This window comes from Syngnathus typhle, linkage group LG14 (assembly GCF_033458585.1).
Source record: "Syngnathus typhle isolate RoL2023-S1 ecotype Sweden linkage group LG14, RoL_Styp_1.0, whole genome shotgun sequence".
Taxonomy (NCBI): domain Eukaryota; kingdom Metazoa; phylum Chordata; class Actinopteri; order Syngnathiformes; family Syngnathidae; genus Syngnathus; species Syngnathus typhle.
The window spans coordinates 3008402-3023675 of record NC_083751.1 but is presented as its reverse complement, the minus strand read 5'-3'; the positions used below and the strand labels follow the sequence as shown (position 1 = coordinate 3023675).

Genomic DNA, 15274 nt, shown 5'->3' with positions numbered 1-15274 from the left:
CGCGTTTGCGTCCCTCCTCATCCTCCCCTTCGTCCTCGTCAACCGGCAGCTGCACTTGCTGCTCAAAGGACCCTCGTATTAATTGTCTTTTGTCATGCGTAATTGGCCACTTTTTCAATGGCTTCGCTGGAGCACCTTAAAATGCTCATTTGAGTCCCGTTTAGACAGGTAAATGTTTAATAGTAAACATAAAAAAAAATCTGTAGCCCTAGAGTCCCCCCCCCCCCCTTTGCTCCAACACCTGCAAGGCATCATTACTTCACTTAATAGGAACTTTAGTGTATATTCATTAGTTGCCCCCCCCCCCCTCCCTCCCATATCACCCAATAATAATATATGATCAGCGGCAGAGTGTGAAAAGGGGCCATTTACTCCCACGCTGAATGGGAACCTCAAAAAGTTCACCTGCTTCCCCTCTCAATTAGGAATGTATCCCAAACTCTGAGAGAAACGAGTTAAATTAGGCGTCAGCTAATTTTAAACCCCCCCCTTCCACCTCCCTCTGCTTTACCCTAATCCCCTTCTCAGAGGTCTTTTCCCATTTGTCCCCCCAAGTTGAAAGGTTCAAATGGGTCCTAATGAAACAGTGACTAAAACTCGCCCTGTGTGGGTCCCCGTGTGGAACCCTGTCGATACAGCCCCCCTCCCACCCTCAAAAGCGGTGTGAGCGCGCAGCCCCCCGCATCAGGGGGTCTCCCCCTCGGGACAATCTAACCTGTCAAAGCCTTTGGCCACTTCTATATATCCTGTCCCTCGGGCGCGCTGCCCTAAATGGCAGCATACAATCAAGCGACGTGGGACCCCAAACGCAATTAAACTTGCTTTTTAAGAACCACTGAAAAAAGAGAGAGAAAACTTTTTTTTAAGGGACCATTATCACGATCGTTTATGAGCTCCACTCGGAATTAACAAGGGCTTATATCATGTAAATTGCCCTCTGATAAATAAAATCTACGGGAATGACTGGGAGTTGCAGCTCATTATGGTAGAAAGAAGTGGCAAATTGAAATTAAATTGTTTATTGTAATAAATACACATCATATCATCACATCATATACACATAGCTTGCAAACACATGTTGCTTACAGGTTCCACACACAGGTTGTCCTATATGCTATTTGATATTGCTTCTAAGCAACACACACTCACAGTGAAGGGTCAAAGTGGAAGACTTCCGGGCCACGAGGCCGTAGGACGGGTTCTCAAACTTTTTGGGTCCATGTGGAAGTGAATTGAAGAGTTTTGGTTTGACAAAAAGTAGTGCTTTGGCACCATCTTAATGCAACTCCATGAAAGTGAGTTGAGTTTTATTCTTGATAAAAGTAGTGCTTTGATGCCATGGTGTGGCATTTAAGTGCCCAAGAAATTTGTCGAGTTTCATTTAGTGCTTCAGAGCCATCTTATTTTATTTTAAACTTTATTCTCGCACCACTGTCCGATCGGTCCAATTGAATCCGAGGTTTTGATTGGCCAACAGCTAATGTAAGATGGAGCGATTGTTTGGACACCCCAGTTTGAGAACCCTGCGATAGGAAAAGTTATTTTCGTCAAAACGTGCATTCACAAAAAGTTTTCCTCTTCAACAGTTTTCATGCAGGTGGAGGTGTCAGGCTTGTGAAAGTCACCAAACCGTCAGCAGTCACATGACGAGCGCCCCGTCCTTCTCCTCTGAGGTCGAAGCGGGCGAGAGGGACTCCTCATCTTCGGAGCGAGGGTATCGCGCCCCCGAGCACTTGCACCCGCCGCCGCTGGCGCTTCCGACGTGGGAACTCCTCTGCGCCGCCTTGCCTTCCTTCTTGTGCTTTACGCGACGGTTCTGGAACCAGATCTTCACCTGCTTCTCAGATAAGCTCAGGTAGGTGGCTATCTCGATGCGGCGAAGGCGGGACAGGTACATGTTGCAGGAGAACTCGCGCTCCAGCTCCAGCAGCTGCGTGCTGGTGAAAGCTGTGCGCATGCGCTTGCCGTTCTGGATGTGGCTGCCTTCCGAGGTGCCTGTTGGGGAAAGGGGGGGTCCATTATATCCCAGTCACTCCACTTCGCACCATTAAAATCAATATTTGTAGTTGATTATGCTCATTAAGGCTTACGTTAATTTGAGCCACAGTATAAGTGGATTAAGGGGCCCAATTTGACTCATTATAAAGTTATACAGGCAGTAATTGTAGTGGCTTAAGTGCATAATCAACAATACATATGTTGTTAGGGAGTGAGGAATGTGTGATTAGATTTAATGTCGAGTAATGAAATCAATAAGATGTCAATAATTGGACGTGGGATTTTTTTTTTTTGGATGACCCAGTGACATTTTTGCCTGTTCCTGATTAATGAATCTTAAGAATATTATCGCCAAACGTTGACACCACATTATTCATTGTAACAGGATGCAAGAAAATGTCTCACTGACCCATCAGACATGCTGATAATAATTCAGTCACACCTCAAGCAGGTAAAGTACTTTCAATCATTGGATTCATTTATGGTAGTCCTTATTGATGTTAAATTTAAGCCTGAGAGTGGGTCATAGTGAGCCTATTTTTTGGTCTACCAGAAACAAACATAATGGAAGGGTTAAAATGTTAACCTTATAGGCCAAGTAATTTTTAGCTTAATCAATAAATAATTCAAATGTGCTTGCTGATTTTAAATTTTTCTTATGTGTAGATTCAAGTCAATCACGAGATATCCTAACTAACTAACATGTTTTACATAGGACTGGTTGAATAAAGTAAACCAACATAAATAAATGGATTCAATGCCTATTTTTATTTGATGTGAAAAAAAAAATCTAAATGCCACTTTGTCCTTAAGTGATGGAATCTAGTATATTTATTTGTCATGTTTTAAAAAATAAGAGAAAGAGAAAATGCATGTGCTGTGCTGTAGCAGAGTATATAGCATTATTAATGAGCTATTTTAGTTTCTTTAAAAAATTCCTTGGACCCATTTTGTGCCCCCGATCCACAGTTTGGGCACCTCTTTCCGAAGAACGGGTTTCTAGCCAATCCATGCGCAAATTAATGGCAATACGTTTTATAGTTCAAATGTTTTAAAGTCATGTCGAGCATCCAAAAAGTCAGTCACAAAAGTTCGAGTCTTACCCATGGAGATGCAGTGGTACCTCCGCGGGTCGCTAAAAACGGACGCCGTGCAAACAGGTGCATGTCCCGGGTGTGCCAGGGCTGCGGATTGGTGCTGGTGGTGGGCGAGCCGGTGGCAGTACTGCGCCGCCTCCGCGCTCACGCCCGTCGCGAAGTGGCTCTTGAAGCCCGGCGCGCCGCTCCTGGTCGTGTGGAGGTGCGTAGTGACGCACAGCGGGCACACGCAGAACGCGCCGCTCTTCCTGGACGGGCACCCCGGCACCACGCCCGGCGTGTGCACGCTGATGGGCAGCAGGATGTCATGCGCCGTCGCCGTCACGGCCGTCGGGTGTTCGCTCGGTCGGGTGTCCTTGACGATGAGCGAATCCACGTAGAAGGATCTCGACATGGTTGGGGACTCTGCACGCTTCTCGATTGCATGTGATGCCCCTCGGGAGCTCGCAAAGGTGCTTATGTTTGATGGCGCAACAAAAGGGAGCGCGAGGGGGGTGGCTGGGGTGGGTGGGTTGGCCCTGGGCAAAGCGTCACCCACCATTATTGCTGCAAAACGGAACAAGCCCTCATTGCCCCTAATCAAACATCACAAATTGCTCGTTTTACTCTTGTTAATCTTTTTTTTCCCCCCAAGTCTGTGTGTCAAATGGCCCACAAAGTATTCATATTTCCATATTAATTTCAGGTAGTTGTTATTCAACCCAATTATGGCTGCAAAAAAACCCCGATTATTTTAATAATATATCAAAAATAAATTTAAAAATTATTTTTTTAAAGTTTCCTAATTTGTCTGTATTTTGTCCCATTTACAGGTTTTAACACACAAAGTAGCAACGCTGGGACTGTTGACAAATACTTAAGACGTAAGTGAACACACACATATACTGAACAAAATAATGAATTTGATCTCTATTATTGTTTTTATATTCATAAAGGTATTTTTTTAAATATAATATCCTTCGCAAACTTGTTTAAATCTGTATTAGTGAGCACTTCTATTATTCCCTCACAGTTCCGCATGGTATCGAAACGAGCCCTCTAAGATTCTATAATGCACTAGTTTATATTATTGCAAATGCGATTGGAGGAATTGCGTTTCAATCAGCCTTATTTTTGTGATTTGCTCACTTCCAATAACGCAAACCGGCTTTGTGGTGGCGCGTCTGCGTGGGGCTATTGGATGGCGATTAGGAATCAATTAGAAAGTATTTATAAAAGTGGGCCGGCACTGCGGGTAAACAGGCAGTTATTCCAGAAATGCGTTAATCCTTCATCTTGTGACGATAATTAGCGGGTTTGATCCCCCCCCCCTCCCGCCCCTCTCACTCGGGTGGGTCACTCCTGGCTTTAGCTTCTGCTTTCATCTACCAAGTAGCCCCTCGGACCCTCGGAACGACTCAGCGGGTCTGTGGTTCTGGTCAATATCGAGACGCATGAAAAAGTCTCAAGGACCCATGCAGAAAATTGAACAAGAAGTTTAATAAACTATTTCTTGCTCAGTAGGACCCCCCCCCCCCCCCTAAAAGGTTTGAAAATAATTAACCTCCATCACCAGTCCCATTATTGGGCACAAAATTCAATTTGCAAAAAAAATGTCCAAAATGTGCCCATTAGGTTAAAGTTTGATAATCATTTCAAGGATTTGCCATGATAAAAAAAAAAATCAATATGATTAATTCAATTTATTTTTAAAGATTAAAGATTAAAGTTAATCTTTTACTTGGATTTATTTTATTTTTTACTTACTTATTGCCTCCTATTTATTTTTTTTAGCTCTCATGTCGGTTCTAACTTTCCCTAAAAATCGTTTCAAATGCAACTGTCATATCACACACGGAACATAATTGCTATAATAAAGCAAGGCATGTACACACACACACACACACACACACACACACACACACACACACACACACACACACACACACACACACACACACAAAGTCTATTTTGGCAAACAGCGTGTGTGTTTCAGTGTAAGAGCAGCGGTCCAACCATGCGAATGATCCGTGGCGTGGGACAGCCCCCCCGCCCCCACCTCCATCACACATTATTTTTCCATAATTCTGCACGATAAAATTTCATTGTCTATTAAGTAATCCCCCAAACGAGGCCCTTTATGAGGCTATAATGAGGCCTAATTGCCAGGGCCAGTGGAGCCACGTGGAAGGGTTTAGCAGGCATTAAGCCGCCGGGTACCGCGCAGCACAGCCTGTTACCTCGCCATTACTTTAATAATTCAAGGAGAAAATTACGCCATTTAAGGGCAAAAGCAGGGATTTCCTATCATTCCTTTTTATTCCGCTCGGGCGGGGGCCGTATTTCGGAATTGAGATCATTCCTGCTTGGGTGTCTGTCAATGATGAAATAAATGGAAAGAAAATGGAAGAACTTAAGTTTGAATGGTGTGGAAATATCTATGAATAAAAAAAAATATATATATTTTTAAATTGTATTATTGAAAAACAAGCCTCAATAGTGTTGATGATAACGCTGCTAATATGTTCATTAAATTACGACAATATTTTTTGCAATTTTATGACTTTTCTGGCAATATGAGAACTTTGTTCTCGGAATTTATGACTTTGTTCTAACATTACAACTTTTTCTAACACAACTTTCTTAGCAAAACAATCCAACTTCAATCTGTCACCATTCCGATTTGATTCTCGGAACCGTACAACTTTTCAGCTTCATTTATCACTTGTAAAATTCCATCTCTTTTTTTTTTTCCCTCCAGTTTCAGTCATCACTTGTTTGCCTCCATTTTGACTTTCACTGTTGAGTGCCTTCTCTTTTTTTCTTAAACTTTGGAGTGCCGCGGTTAGCCCGCCACTATTCACCCTTTTCACTTCATGATGGGCAATTAATCACAGGCCCATTCAATCCAATGAAAATTCAATTTTAACGGGGGCGAGGGGTGGGGGGGTCTTTGAGAAAAAGCTCCAAATCTAAGTTTGCAAACTAAAAAAAACAACAACACCTTTTTCCTCTTTTTCATCTGTCTCCATTGCCGTTATATCTTTATAGCTCCTCCCTATTGTAAAAATTCACCGTTAGTGTTAAAGTTAACCCCCCGCCCACCCGTTGCCCCCCCCCTCCTCCTCCTCCTCATTCAGGGTCCATCCCATGCCATATTAAAGCGTGAAGAAGCCCATTAATGTTTTGTTGAACAAGCATCATTAACTTGTATCACCGCCTTTTTACAAACGTGGCATTGTCGAGGCGGGGCCAGTCTGCGGCCCATCTTGGCCAATACAGTGGGTGATTGGGCCCTTTATCAGTTACCGGGCAACAGATCCCCAATGCCCCCGACTCAAAGGAAAACACTCTGTTCCGCCATATAGACTTCAATGAGATGAACAATGACCCCGCCGACAACATAATGCCGCACGATGACTTTTCATTAACAATTATCTCGTCGCTGTGAATAGCAGCTGCAGCGCTCGCTCTCCGTCTCATGGCTTCCCTGAGGGGGGGGGAGGTAGTGGGAGGGCATCACGGGTACGAAATTCTCAGTGAATAATTGGCTTTCTATGCAAAAATGAGTCTGAAATAATTACGTCCTTTGCAAGTGACAAGCCAAGGCTGAAACAAAGACGAGCTCAACAGGAGTTTAGAATAAACTATGCAGATTATTTTACCCATTGTCATATAAAGACTCATTGAATCGGTCCGCTTCAAAATATATCGGTAAATGTATTGAATCGTTTTTTTATTGGAGGAATGTATCTTGGAAGGAAATGGTAGGATTCAAATCAAATCAGAAATTTCAAAAAAGGTCTTAAAATGCTCAGGGCCTGAACTGAATCGAATCGTTCCATTTCAAATCGAATCGTCCTTGAATCGTTTCCCATGTATTAAAAACAGTATCGAATCACCTTTAATGGAGTGACGCGCGTTCCTGATTCTAAGTGCTAACGCTAAAGTCAATGCAAAATCCCATTGACATGTTAACAGAAAATTAGCATCGACCTCCAGTGACATTCCAGCAAATGGCGCTTTCCCATTCGAACCATTAAACTTCTGATCGCTTATCTCGTCGTTTGGCTAACATGGAAAAAAACAAGAGTGTGCCATCCTGAAAGATTGTTATGCCCGACAAATGTGTTTTTTGTAAGCTGGAGGACGCTTGGAGAGCCCGTCTCTCAGCCTCATAGAAAAGTAAAGTGACAGCCTCAGAGGAAGAAGAGTGCGCCCGCCGAACAAAGGGCAGCCCATACAGACGTCCCGCATCAGCCTCTCCGCTAATTAGGACGACTCTCCTCGGCCTCCCAGAGCCGCTCGGACACTCCCGCCGCTCTAGACTGAAGTGTGCCTGCCCTCGTTTGCGGCGTCTCCCCGATATGGCCAGCAATTAAACGAGGCCCGGCCAAAACAAAACAGAGATAAACGGCGAGGGATGGCGGCAGCGGTGGCGGCTCACGGTCAAGTTCCCACGAGAACGCGTCGCCATTAAAGCTTAGCGTGGCGCTACACGATTGTTTCCGGCAGACCAAGCAAACGCAATTACGGCAAGAAAAACAGCCCTTATTTCAATCTTTTCTTGCTCCACTTGTCAAACGCACGGCAATTTTCGGCTTTAGTCGTAATGAGAAGATCTCGCTAGCACTCGTTATTGGGCTCCCTGCTGGTTCTAGATACTGTACTGGTTTATCTTCGTTAATGAGCGGCCTTTTCGCTTTAATCTTGATGTTTATATTTTCCATATTTCAGTTCAGCACTAACCCTGAATGTCCTTTCACTGCTTGGAGATTCTTTTTCCCCAAAACTGTATGTATGGTCATATCTGAAGATCAAATTATGAAGATCTTGTAAAAAATATTGAAAAATAATAGATAATCAAATGAAATAGAATGTAAAATATATAATAAATAATATAGATAATAATAAATAAAAATAACATAACAAATAAATAATCAATTAAAAAAATACAAAAATATTATTTGAAGTTGGACGATGTTCCACAGAGAGAAGGAAGCGGGGAGTGGCGGGGCAATTTTTGTGATTGAACGTGTTTGCTGGAGCAGAAGCAGGCTGGAATGTTGCGTTCGGGGTCTTTTGTTGTAAATGGACGACTCTCGCAGAGTCGGCGACATGCACCTATCCAGGGATGCGTCAGGTTAGACTTTGGGTTGGGCTCAGACTTTGGGTTATTTCTTTTTTTCTCTGCGACTTGTTGAGCAAAGCACTCGGGCTGTGCAGTGAAAACAAAGTGTCACGTTCGTTATGTCGATTTTTCATGGCCGCTTGTAAGCGCTTCATCTGAGTTTGAACCAAACAACGCATTTCTCTCTCTATCGCTCATCTCTGATGAAGAAACAAGTGGAGGCCGTCAGCTCATTTGGACAATGAAGGCCGCGTAGCTGTGATTTGGATCTCGGGTTTTGACTTTGTCATCATGATCACTTTTTTGGCCATTCCAATTTTTCTTTGACAAGAATCCGCCCTGACAAACGGACCATCATGAGATGTAAATTCAGTGGAAATCAAGTATTTTATGTTTTTTATGAGCTTACACCTACGAGTGGCCAAACTTTCAATCATTTTCACCAAAATACCTAAATTGCAAAAAAAAAAAAAAAAAAAGGGGTCCCAGTTTTGTTTGAGCTGCATCGAATTTAGCATCGTTGAGACAGCTGAGGTCGAGGTCAGGAGCTCCTGTCTGCTGCTCCTCATGAATGGAGCTCGCGTTTGCGCCCCTGTCTGGGCTTTGTCGCCACTTGGCATGAGGTCGAGGGGACGGGCTTGCGGGCCAGGGTGGGACCAGCCGCTATTTGTATGCAGGCCGTATCACTCAGGGGGGGGGGAGTCCACTTTATGTCCGCTCTCACCTGCTCATTTGCATTAAATCACTGCGTTGTGCACGTGCAAGAGCTCGGCTGCACCTGTCGAGTGTGTTGGGCCGGTTTTGGGGGGTTTGATTGATGTTGGTGGGCTTCAATAACATCGTAAGAGGCCTGTGAATCAGCGATTAGAATGATTTTGAAGCTCTTCCCAATGGTCTGCTAGACAAATGAAACGGATTTTCTCCTACATGTGACAACAATTTCCCTTTTTGCGTTATCCTGTGTTTCCAAATCCGAGGTCCGGCAATGTTGCGATAGAACTTGTGGCTGTCCAGAGGGGTTCCACTGTATTATCGAAAGTAATTTCCACCCCAATTCTTTATGGGTTTTCTCATTGGGACAGAGTATCCATTGAGAGTCAATGATTTGGGTCAAAGCGTGCGCGTCGGGCCGCCGCTCATCCCCTAGCACCGGGGCGGTCCGAGAAGGGTCAGTCGCGTTCAGTAGGCGCTGTCATGCAAATGAATCCACCCACGCTTTAAACAACTCTTGGAATTTTTATGTCTGCTTTTTTTTTTTTTTTTCCAGAGTCCACCCCCCCTTTTTGGCTCCGCCCCTTCACTTCTCTCCAAATCTCTCTCCTTTGCATTCACAAAGTCATTGACGAGACATTCAAAGCTTTTTTAAATTGGCTCAGCGTCATTGTGGCCCGCGCGTCGAGTCTTAGGAGGGGCGGCGGCGGCCTCGAGGACTGGGGCCTAAATATACTCGCCTGTGAAAGCAGTTAGATCATGTTCTTTTCATGCTCCGATTAGAATCAAATCGATCCCCACCCCCACCCATTGCCGACACTCGGGAGGTTTGAAGTGCAAGCGGGCCGGACAAAGACTTCCTGAGCCGAGCTGAATGCTAAACACACTCTTGAAAAAGAAGCTCCACAATGGTCCCCGGGACTAAATTTGTTTTAAGTGCGACGTGAAGATATCTCGTACTGTAGAGTTGGACGCCACCCGCGTTCGAAATGAGCCCCCAATTTAGAGGATCTTTTTAATTCACTTTATGTTTGCCGCTATCCAACACGAGAGGTGCGTTTGGGGCCAGCGGCAGGTGGAAGCCAGGGTGGAGGTTTGGTTGATGAGTGCGACCCGTCGGACACGAGAGAGGGCGGGGAAGGAGGAGGGATTTGAACTTGCTGACACTTTTGATTTGCACCTGCAGCTTTTGTTACGTTATTCAACCGTCAGTGTTGCAACCCTTTGGTTGTGTTCTTTTAAGGATTTAATTGTGAGCCCCTGTTTATCACTGTAGGGGGAGGGGGCGGGGGGCAGCCTGAAATCACCAAATTAGATGTCAAGCGTGCTTGCTTCAAGCTCTTGTTAGTCCCAGTTGAAGTTTCGCAAATAAAATCAGAAATGTCATCATTGTGATATTTAAATACAAGAATGTTCACGCTGACTGGTCTGCTAGCGAAATGCTAACATAGATGTGCTAACGGGAATTAGCCTCGATGTTACAATAACACAGATGGAGCAGCAACACAAAACATTCTTCATCTTGGTAAAAATCCTGTTTGCTTGTGCAACCAAGCATTTTAACAGTCTCATTTAGCAGCGCGATGACTCAATAATGTAGCGCAACATGTGAATCCATACAAAGTGTTGCGCTACCCGACCGGCAAGAAATGGGGAGGGGGGGGTGCAGGACCACCCTGCAGCTGCCCCTTCCCAACTCATCCCTTCGTTCCCACTCCTATTCATCCCACAGCTGCACTTCTTTCTCGCTCTCTCGTTTTCCCAATCCATCCCTCTCTTTCTCTCTCACTTCTATCTATTTGAGCTTGCGAGACAAAGATGGATGAGAAGCTCCTGTGATGGCGCACAAAAGCGAGTAGCACAAGGTGAGCGAGCTGCTTAAGCTCGTCCTCCATCCCGGCGCATATCAGCCTCGCTCGTTCTGTAATTATTTCCCTTAAAACTCAATTTATTGCTCATTTTATTATTTAGGTACTTTGTGTAACATACCAAGTCTGTAGAAAATGATCAGACCAAGTCACGTAATATCGAGAGGTGTAAGTGCAACTAAGCAATGTCTGCCATCTACAGGCTATTGGAGCTATTACAACTTCAAACTGCAGTCCACATGTGCATATTTATTTAGCGTTTATTTAACTGGATTTTAAATTCATCTTCCCAGGTCTCTGGCCTTCGATGTCTACATTTTGCCGGCCCCTGATTGGTCAGAGCAAAACTAGCAAAACACACTTCTAGCATCATGAACATCTAAGAATCAGCATCACCGGTGAGTAAGATGTCATTTCCATTTTTTAAAATATTAATATTTTATAATATTATAATTCTATAATATTAGATATTGATTTTGAACTGATGATGCTGTTATATTGCGTATTGAAGCTTTCTATAATTAGGACTTAATGAAATTGTGTTGCTGTCAATGAAGGCCCTAGAACTGAATGACTAAAAAGTAGATTCCCTTCAACGTAATGATTTCTTCTCAGGCCCTAAAAATGTAATAAAAAACCCAAAAATGTGCTCACATCTTTTTTTTTTTTAAATAGGTTGATTTGACCCAGAACTTACTTACCAAGAGAGTTAAGCTGGGAGGGGGGGGGGGGGTAGAGCGGCACAGTATTGCAACAGATGCTTTTGTTCGGCCAAAAGTCTCAAAAGGGGCCTCGGGTGTGTGGTGCGGGGGGGGGGGGAAGAGTCATTTTTGTCCCTGGTGCGAGCTTCTCCCCAGCTGTGCCTGTTGCAAGAGGAAACACGAGGGGCAGCGGCGTGATGGAATACGTAAGTGGGGCGCGCGGTTTGGGCCTGTTTGCGGGGCGACTCCATTAAAGGGTCGTTTATCTGGCCTGTGATCCCATTGTGGACCGCCTTCTTTTGCGGCCCCGGTGTGCCGAGGGGGGGCGTAATTGGCCGATTGGCCGCGGTCTGCTGCTGCATGCTGGGGCCATTTATAAAAGAGCGCCGTGAATGGAGCTGACTCCTTCCAGCAGACGCCGCGCCCGGCGAATAAACGTTGAATAAACGCGCAGGAAATGTGAAAAGGATGAAACGTCCCCAAAGCGTCTTTGTGCCACTGTGAAATCAGCCGCTTGAATGCAGAGAATCGCTCTTGTCATTTCTTCCCCCCCCCCCCCCCCCCCCACCTTTTGACTTTGTCTCACCTCTTTAGACGCTTTTCTCTGCTCTGGTGCTGACCCGCCTTTTCATATTCTTCTTTTTTTTTTACGTGTGACCTTCACATCACGCATGTAGTACATGGAGGCAGCACAAGTGGATTTTCTTCCTGCTCCGTCACTATTTTACATTTGAAGTCACATTCACACCACTCCGATGCATTCATTCTCCTTTTCAAAGTCATTTAACAAAGCACCCGGTCAATTTGACCCATTTTCAAGGTTAAACATATTTTTGGGGTATGAAACGTGACCTTTAAAACCACTCTAATGCATTGCTACAAATGTTCAATGCTGTTAACCCCAGCAATATGTGAGTTGGCTAATAGCCCTTCTGTTATGTGGGTCAAATCGACCCCCATTTAACGTTAATAAAAAGTTTCTTGTTAGCGGTAAAATGTTTCTGTGCGTAAGCTTGTAATTGAGTTCAAAGTGTTTCAATACAGTTCCTCCATATTCATCTTGAATCTGAGTCGATGGGTCAATTTGACCCAGAGTAGCTGATTTTCAGGACTGAATTCAAAAATAGCATTGTACTTTTTACAATGCACATTTTCTATTATCATTTCTGACATATTTCCGTCTCAAACGTGCAATGGGTCAAACTGACCCCGTAGCATGATTGCTACTCCTGAGAAAGGAACAGAACAGGAGGGTTATTGGCCTCCTAATTAAAGCCCACACTCCTCTCAATGGGCTGGGAGGTCAAAGGCCGCTTACGGGGCGGCTGGTGGCCACGGGGCTCGCCCCTCTTGCTAATTGCTCTCCGATATGAAAACAATATCATAACACCGCTGAGGGGAAAATGTCCTTCATAGCTTGGAGGTTGCATTTATTTTTGTTGAATGCTCTGTTGGAATGATGATCATCGACTTCCTTTTACAGTTAGCGGTTTGCTCGGCCAGAGCGAGAGGCCGGGCTTGGGTTTCATTTGCCCGATTGTGTTCCTTTTCTGGGAGGCTAAAAAGGGAACAGTTTCTTATGTGTTCATTTTCCCATTTTGCAGCACTCGCCTTTGTGCGCCGTCCCTCGCGCCTCCCCAAACAGCGGCCTGGCCCGGCCCACAAGACTCCTTTTCTCCTCCTTTCAGCGCTCCTCTCTCGCCAGACCGCCTAGATTATGTTGCTAAGGAGATTTCTCCCTTTCTGCCCGTTTCTCTTCTTTGCCCCTTTTTTTCACTGTTCCCCCATTGATTGGGTGTTAATTCGTTTTGAATGCCCCTCGATGCCTGGGGGGGGAGGAGTTGATCCGCGCTACAAGGCCAGTGGAGGAATTTCAGAAGCGGTGGCTAGATTGAGGAAGGGGCGGGGCCGGGCTGTCGGGGTCCAGGCCTAAAGAGAGGCACTCAAGTGAGAACTGAAGTGGGTTGCTGAGCTGAGGAAGCTTCTTTTTGCAGGGCGGCCTTGCTCCTTCACAGGTGCCACCAGCAAAACAAACGCAAAGTAGGGTGTTGACAAAAGTTTCAAATCTATCTTCGGATTTCAAATTCGTCTTTCAATCGGGGTTGGGGTTTCGAACAAAAGCCTTTTTCAAATCAGCGTTTCAAGTCTGGTTTTTATTTTTAATTTTGAAGCACGGTTAGAGTTTCCACCCTGGGTATGGTTTCAAAGTGAGGGTTAAGGCTTCGAATCTAGGTTCGGGTTTCTATCAAGTGGTGCAGCCCATCAAAGAGCTTTGGAGAGGCTCTGGCATCTTGTCCGACATCTTGAGGAGAATGGAAGCCGTTATTCACTTCCCGTCAGTATAATGGCAGGCGTCCCAATACTTTTGTCCCCTATGTCTGTTTCTCCGCCCACAAGGCCGCCATTGTGCCCGTGTTTGCTCATTAAAAGACTAGAGTAGCCTTCTTGTCATCATGTCGGCGATGTCACAGGTGACGGCCAGCTCCGTGTCAATTCAACCTATTGGGGGCCTTGACCCCCCCCGCCCCATGACACCTCGCCCCCTCCCTCCCCCATCCCCGTTTACGACAGGGAGACAAACACTCCCAGCTGCTGAGCCTCTCAATGGCCTCCGACTGAACAGGGGCCGAGTGGCCATTCTGTAAGCGGCGGGCGGCGGGCCCTCGCCATCCACTCGTGGCGACGGACGGTCACTTGAGACTCGTTGCGTCAGCGACCATTCAAACCCATGGCGAAAATGTCTTCAATGTCATTTTTTCACACGATCAATAGCACTACCTGGCTCCGCCCACTTTTGGATTTGATTTAATTTGCTGTCACCAACGTGAACCAAAGTCCTGTGGCTGAGAAAGAAGCAATTGTGAAGCTCAGTTCAGTCAAGCCTTCTTTTCGACCCTGTATCGATGTTTCTGTAAAACCTTTAGATGATATTTCGAGTTTTTTGATCGGCCACTATAAATCGCCTTTCTGCTAGCAATGCTAACCGACACCTGCTAGCTCGTCTTCTTGGAGTCTTTGCCCGTTTGATCCTTTCGCAGACCCGATGCAGAAAAAAAAAAATGGCAAAAAGTGAGCTAATGTGAGTCTTTGTCCACCGTGGGAGGGGAGAGCTGGGTACAAATCGGCAGACTGTGGCAGCATTCTGCCAGGACACAGGGAGCCAATGGGCAAGAGAAAGCTCCCAATCAGACATTGATTCGACCCGAGCTAATCCCCCATTGGTGCCAACGTGACCTTAAAGAATCGGCTTAGCGCAAGCTCGGTTAAACTGGACACGGTTTTCTATTTAAGTCGGCCCACCCCAATTTCGCCACCCACCGACGTCGGCCGGCGGAGAATTAAGACGCACTTACATTCATAACACTTTTCATTGCGGCGGGGGGCCGCAGGGGCGGGGCGGGGCGGCCGCTCGCCCCACACGGCGATCAAGGACGAGCCGAGAGATCTATTTTGTGATAGGACGAAATTGAAAATTTCAAGTTTCCCTCAAAGTGTGACGTTAACTGCCGTCTATTTTTTTATTGAACTTTGAAGGCCTTCTATTTACTTTTTGCCGCGAATCAGTACTTCCACCTTGTCCACTTTTACTTAAGTGCAAAGTCACAGTAAGCCTCAGATTTTCTTTTTTTTAAAAAATTATTTACAACTGTCTTAATGTGAAGCGTAATAAAGTAGCTAAGCAGTGACAAAGACGGCTAAAAGCGCCAGGCCGGGCCGCCCCGCGGAGCGCGATCCTTCCATTATGAAACTCATCTTCCTTCAAACAAGGCCTCGGCACAAAGACGAGCG

General features: G+C 45.4%; 1 protein-coding gene across 1 annotated transcript; it reads right to left on the bottom strand.

Moving 5' to 3' along the window:
* Positions 1 to 1003: 1003 nt before the first annotated feature.
* On the bottom strand, positions 1004 to 3556 carry gsx2 (GS homeobox 2). Its single transcript, XM_061297554.1, has 2 exons — positions 3102 to 3556; positions 1004 to 1995 (listed from the first exon to the last, which is right to left on the bottom strand). The coding sequence occupies exons 1-2, from the start codon at positions 3487 to 3489 to the stop codon at positions 1640 to 1642; spliced, it is 744 nt and encodes a 247-aa protein (XP_061153538.1). The 5' UTR covers positions 3490 to 3556; the 3' UTR covers positions 1004 to 1639.
* Positions 3557 to 15274: the final 11718 nt, after the last annotated feature.